General features: G+C 44.6%; 1 protein-coding gene across 1 annotated transcript; it reads right to left on the bottom strand.

The window, feature by feature from the left end:
• Positions 1–75: 75 nt before the first annotated feature.
• Positions 76–5,267, bottom strand: LOC116379025 (integrator complex subunit 3). The gene is made up of 11 exons (XM_031840944.1): positions 5,062–5,267; positions 3,900–3,966; positions 2,221–2,362; positions 2,022–2,151; positions 1,843–1,940; positions 1,504–1,695; positions 1,346–1,433; positions 792–871; positions 611–702; positions 431–537; positions 76–267 (listed from the first exon to the last, which is right to left on the bottom strand). Exons 1-11 carry the CDS (start codon positions 5,168–5,170, stop codon positions 131–133), a joined length of 1,242 nt encoding a protein of 413 aa, XP_031696804.1. The 5' UTR covers positions 5,171–5,267; the 3' UTR covers positions 76–130.
• Between the last annotated feature and the right edge of the window lie 212 nt (positions 5,268–5,479).

Raw genomic sequence — 5,479 nt, forward strand, 5'->3', positions numbered from 1 at the left:
GGCTATAGTGGTTACAGTGGCTATAGTGGTTACAGTGGCTATAGTGGTTACAGTGGTTGTACTGGTGACAGTGGTTGTACTGGTGACAGTGGTTGTACTGGTGACAGTGGTTGATTAAACGTAAACCAGTCTAAACTGGTTCTTCACCTTTGTTGTGGACCTCCTCCTCATCATCGCTGAAGGCCGCCTCTGTGTTGTCATAGCAACCGTCCTCCTTGTCCAACACATGGTTGTCCATCTCTAAGGAAGTGGACTCCTCCATCTTAACTAGAGGACACACACAAACACACACACACACACACAAAACCTGACAAACTCTGATTCTGACATTCTACATCCAGCAAGACTGGATTCTGAAGGATCAACACTTTAAAGATCAGATCTATAAAACCTCATAATCTGTCTGTGCGTGTGTCTCTGTGTGTGGTACCTTCAGTCGGGGGGGAGGGCGAGCTGCAGAACTCAGGGAATCTCTCTCTGAGCATCGATCGAAGCTCTCGGTCCAACTTTGGATTATCAAAGAGTGGAGCGAGGTGACTGAGAGACAGAGAGGCTGATCAATAATCAATAGGTGGTGGACTGACTGTGTGTGTGTGTGTGTGCTTCTTACGCCAGCACTCTCTTCTCCATGATGAAGGTGAGCGAGTTGAAGACGCCCTGACGGACCTGAGACTCCAATGGAGGGAAGAAGTGAGGAATGATCTGAGGAGAGATGATCGATTTAGTGTGTGTGTCTGTGTGTTTGAGTGTCTGTGTGTCCGTGTGTTTGATTGTGTGTGTGTCTGTGTTACCCTGCACATGAAGTCCAGCAGTGTAGCAGTGATGGCAGGATGAGGTTTCATGGAGTGATGCATCACCAAGATGGCTGGTTCTGACACAAAATAACCAAACACAACAAGAGTCACTAACTTTACTAGTTATATGTTAATAATATAGGACTGATTTATAGTCAGGGCCGGCTCAGGTTTATATTAGTTAGAATCGTTAACCCTCATTAGTTAGTATTGGTAAGCATCATTAGTTAGTATTGGTAACCATCATCAGTTAGTATTGGTAACCCTCATTTGTTAGTATTGGTAACCCTCATTATTCAGTGTTGGTAACTCTCATTATTCAGTATTGGCAACCCTCAGTTAGTATTTGTAACCCTCATTAGTTAGTATTGGTAACCATCATTTGTTAGTGTTGGTAACCATCATTTGTTAGTGTTGGTAACCATCATTAGTTAGTATTGGTAAGCATTATTAGTATTGGTAACTATCATGTGAGGGTTAGGTCAGAGTTGGTGAACACATTTTATCAAAGAGGGTCCTCACAAGTGTAGAAAGGTAAAAGTGTGTGTCACCTATGTTCATGATGCTGTCTTTCTCAGGATTGAAGAACAGCCAATCATAGAAGAGAGCCAGTTTGGCGTTGGAGGCGGCGACGTTTGACTGGAGAATCAATCGATTGGTTAGTTCTTGATTTTAAAAGATGATGAGCTTCAGATTGATGCCCCCTTACCGTGCAGGTGGTGAGCAGCCAGCCAATGATGGCCCAGCGCGGCAGGATGTCGGAGCTCAGCACCTCATTGGACGGGTGGACCACTCCACAGATGTAGCGAATCAGATCGCAGCGCAGTGATTGGCTCTCTGCTGTGGACAGGTACTGTCTCTGAAACCAGTCCTGATAGCGCTTCTGCTGCCCGAAACGCACCTGGACACAGGTAAGAAGTCAGTCATCCAGGTGTATGACTGGTGTGTACTGTTCATATACTGTGAGTGTACAGGGTGTATATATTGTATATACTGTGTGTATTTAGTGTATACTGTGTATATACTGTGTGTGTGAAGGTAAAGTTACCCTGGAGGTCATGAACAGCAGCTTGGTCTCCATGTCCGGTGTGAGACGACAGGCCAGAAACTTCCTGGAGGTGCGAGCGGTGAGCAGCTGGAGAACACCTGAGAAACACATCAGATTACAGGGGAGTGTTGGTAGTGTACTTTACCAGTGTACTGAGGATTGTGGGTAGTGTAGTTTACCAGTGAACTGAGAACTGAGGACTTGTGGACTGTGCAGCAGGTCCTTCCACACCAGCTCCATCTCTGGGATCCGAGCAACGTTCTGCATCAGACGGACCAGATCTCTGCCGATGATCTGACACTCCATGAACTACACAGAGAGACGGGATCGTCATGGTAACCACCTGGGTAATCAATACACACACACTTCCTTCCTTACCTTCTCCCTCAGCATGGAGATGCAGTAGTCAACCTCTTTCTGACGCAGAATCAGGAGATTCGGAGCTCCGTGGTCGACGATAAGACGAAGGTACGTGTAGACTGACATCGCTATCAGCATCCCACTCTTCAACACCCACTCTCTAGAGACAGGAAGATAGTCAGATATATACGGTACAGACCCCTCACGGTACAGACCCCTCACGGTTAGGGTTGGGTACCGAAACCCGGTTCCTATACGACCGGTATCTACCGGACCAAAACGCAACGCAGATTTCAGTGCTTCCTTTCGGTGCCCGAGTCGATTGAAATACTTTTTTTACACTACTCTGATGACTCATCCTGGCAGCAGTTAACGATAGCCTCGGTCCTCCGCTCCTCACTCACAGTATTAGTACAACCGGACGAGCCGTGTGCGCTTAGAAACAAACCCCTCCATCATTCTGGCGAAGCTTCGGCCATGATTTATTCAAAAAACAAAACAAACGAGATCTGTCAAACGGCTGGCAGGCTACTGACTTCCTCCATCGACATCCGGTACAGACCCCTCACGATACAGACCCCTCACGGTACAGACCCCTCACGGTACAGACCCCTCACGGAACAGACCCCTCACGGTACAGACTACTGCTGGGCGGTATGACCAAAAATTTGTATCACGGTATTTATTTTCCCTCGACTGTGTTTTTCTATATGTTTGTAGTGGCTTACTCTACTGTCAGGAGTACATAGAATATAAAAAACATGTTAATGTCATCATGTATAAAGGCTTTGATTACTAGAGGGTGCTCGTTTGTTCCTATAATGTTGGGATAGCAGTTTGGCTGAAGTACAAGACGTACCTTGAATCCAGTGTTTTAATCATTGCTCTGAGTCGTTCTCGACTGTCTGTAGCGGGACCATGTCCTTGCATAGCTGGATCGTTATTGCGTTTGTAATGTTGCTCTGCCGCTTGCTTTTCTTGTCATATGCTGCCTCGAGCTAATGCCTCTTCAAGCGATGTCTGACCCTTTGGCTTCACTGTTTCACTCGTGCTAACGTTACCGGTCAACGACCTCGAATCCGACGGCCCGGCTCCTCTCTTGGGGACAGACTCTATCGGTGCATCTCCGGTCAGTCTTTCTTCATCCTGCATCGCTCCTTTCTGTTCTTTAATGTAACGTTACTGTAGCGACAGAGCCTCTCGCTGTTAGCAGACTGTTGTGCTAGCGGGCTAGCTAGCGAGCTGTACCCAGCATGCAGTTCGGCAGTGTAATTTTATAAATGTACAATTATTAGTGTTACAAATTGTTTGCGTATCACAAACTGTTGTGTCATGGTGTTTTGTTGTTAAAGAGCATTAGTTGTGGGTTATTAATTGTTGTTATAAAGTTATAACCATGACTAGGGTTCCCTCTCAATACACTCTACACAACTAGCTCCAACTGTAGCGCTCACAGCGGCCAACAATATATTCTGCTGCCTGTTGAAGAACGACAGAAATTGTTTCGGCTATGCACCGGTATGACGGTGTGTGAAAAATGAATATCATACGGGAGCACTAGTACAGACCCTTCACAGTACAGACCCTCTAGCTGCTTCACAGTACAGAATACTTGCATGAAGTACTTTCAGAAACACATCACATGCACTTCAGTCTGACTAAACTTTGGTTAGAATAGATTTCAAAGTTAAACTTACTTTTGGTCTAACAGGATGTCAAGAACGTTCTCAGCCAACCAGAGGTTTTTGGTGGAAATATCGCCACCTGGATTTAAAACACACAATGAGAGCTCACGACAACATGTGTGTAATATATATATATATATATATATATATATATATAAGTGCTGGGCAACGATTATAATATTTAATCACGATTAATCTCATTGTTATGCTCAAAGTTCAACAATGAATTTGAAAGTAGTGCACTTTTATTTTAAAGTACTGCTATATGAACAAAAGGTCAACATTTGGTTTGTAAACACTTTAAACACATTAGGTTGTTGTTAGCAGCAGTGTTCTCTTCACACAGCAGCAGTTCTATCTCTTCACTATCTGTGCTCAGTGTGTGACTGTGTGTGAAACGTTCCACTGCTGTGCAACAGGAACAACATGTTCCACACGTTCCATCTACATGTGTGTGTTGTGTCTTCATGGCAGTCAGAGCATGTGATGCAGCTCTACTCTTCATCACTATGATGCTGTAACTCAGAGGAGATGATGGTGACTCAGCTCTACTCTTCATCCCTATGATGCTGTAACTCAGAGGTGATGATGGTGACCCAGCTCTACTCTTCATCACTATGATGCTGTAACTCAGAGGTGATGAAGGTGACCCAGCGATGTCCAGTAGTCTCCAGTGAGAGCAGCAGCTGCTGCACGTTGTAACGCCGTCGCTTTAGTCGTCCTCTCCTTTAACACAACTCGTGTGTTCTTCTGGTGATGGTGCATCTTGAGGCTCATACGTGACGTCATTCGTTAGGATCCTAAAGGTGCGTTCACACCAAACGCGACGTGAACGCACCTTGAGAACGTTCCTCAGGCCGACATCTTCCACAACACTAACCTGCAGTTTGTCTCCACTTCTCTGTAGCATCTGTTAGCTTGTCTTGCTTTAGTTTATCTCTACTTCTCCCACACGCTGCATCAACGTAGTCTGAAGACTTCCTCCACCATTTGTTTGGGTGATTTGCTGACATCAACGGTGTGTATTGCATTTTAAAAAAACTGCGTTAATGTGCGATAAAATAATTGTTGGCGTTAATTAATGAATGCGTTAACACGATAATAACACGTTAAGTTGCCCAGCACTAATATATATATATATATATATATATATATTTATTTTAATATCTCTGACCTGCGATCTGTTTGAGCAGCGTCATGACGACACCATCAGCTCCCATCACTCCACTCTTCACCAGCTCTCTGACCAGCCACACCAGCTGAAACATCACTTCAGTTAACATCTGGAGCCGTTAAAGTTACAGGTCATTTAGACATAATCACCTGTATACCTGTGTGTATACCTGAATGTGTACATGTATACCTGTGTGTGTACCTGAATGTGTTTCTGTATACCTGTGTATACCTGAATGTGTACCTGTATACCTGTGTGTGTACCTGAATGTGTTTCTGTATACCTGCATGTGTTTCTGTATACCTGCATGTGTACCTGAATGTGTTTCTGTATACCTGCATGTGTACATGTATACCTGTGTGTGTACCTGAATGTGTTTCTGTATACCTGTGTATACCTGAATGTGTACATGTATACC

The sequence above is a fragment of the Anarrhichthys ocellatus genome, unplaced genomic scaffold (genome assembly GCF_004355925.1).
Source record: "Anarrhichthys ocellatus isolate YVR2014 unplaced genomic scaffold, GSC_Weel_1.0 scaffold3585, whole genome shotgun sequence".
NCBI classification, from domain to species: domain Eukaryota; kingdom Metazoa; phylum Chordata; class Actinopteri; order Perciformes; family Anarhichadidae; genus Anarrhichthys; species Anarrhichthys ocellatus.

Coding starts and splice junctions, on each gene's coding strand:
- LOC116379025 (XM_031840944.1), bottom strand. CDS start 5,170: ATGTTAACTGAAGTGATGTTTCAGCTGGTGTGGCTGGTCAGAGAGCTG. Junction 2,152..2,220: donor TCTCCATGCTGAGGGAGAAG/GTAAGGAAGGAA, acceptor CTCTCTGTGTAG/TTCATGGAGTGTCAGATCAT. Junction 268..430: donor GCCCTCCCCCCCGACTGAAG/GTACCACACACA, acceptor TGTGTCCTCTAG/TTAAGATGGAGGAGTCCACT.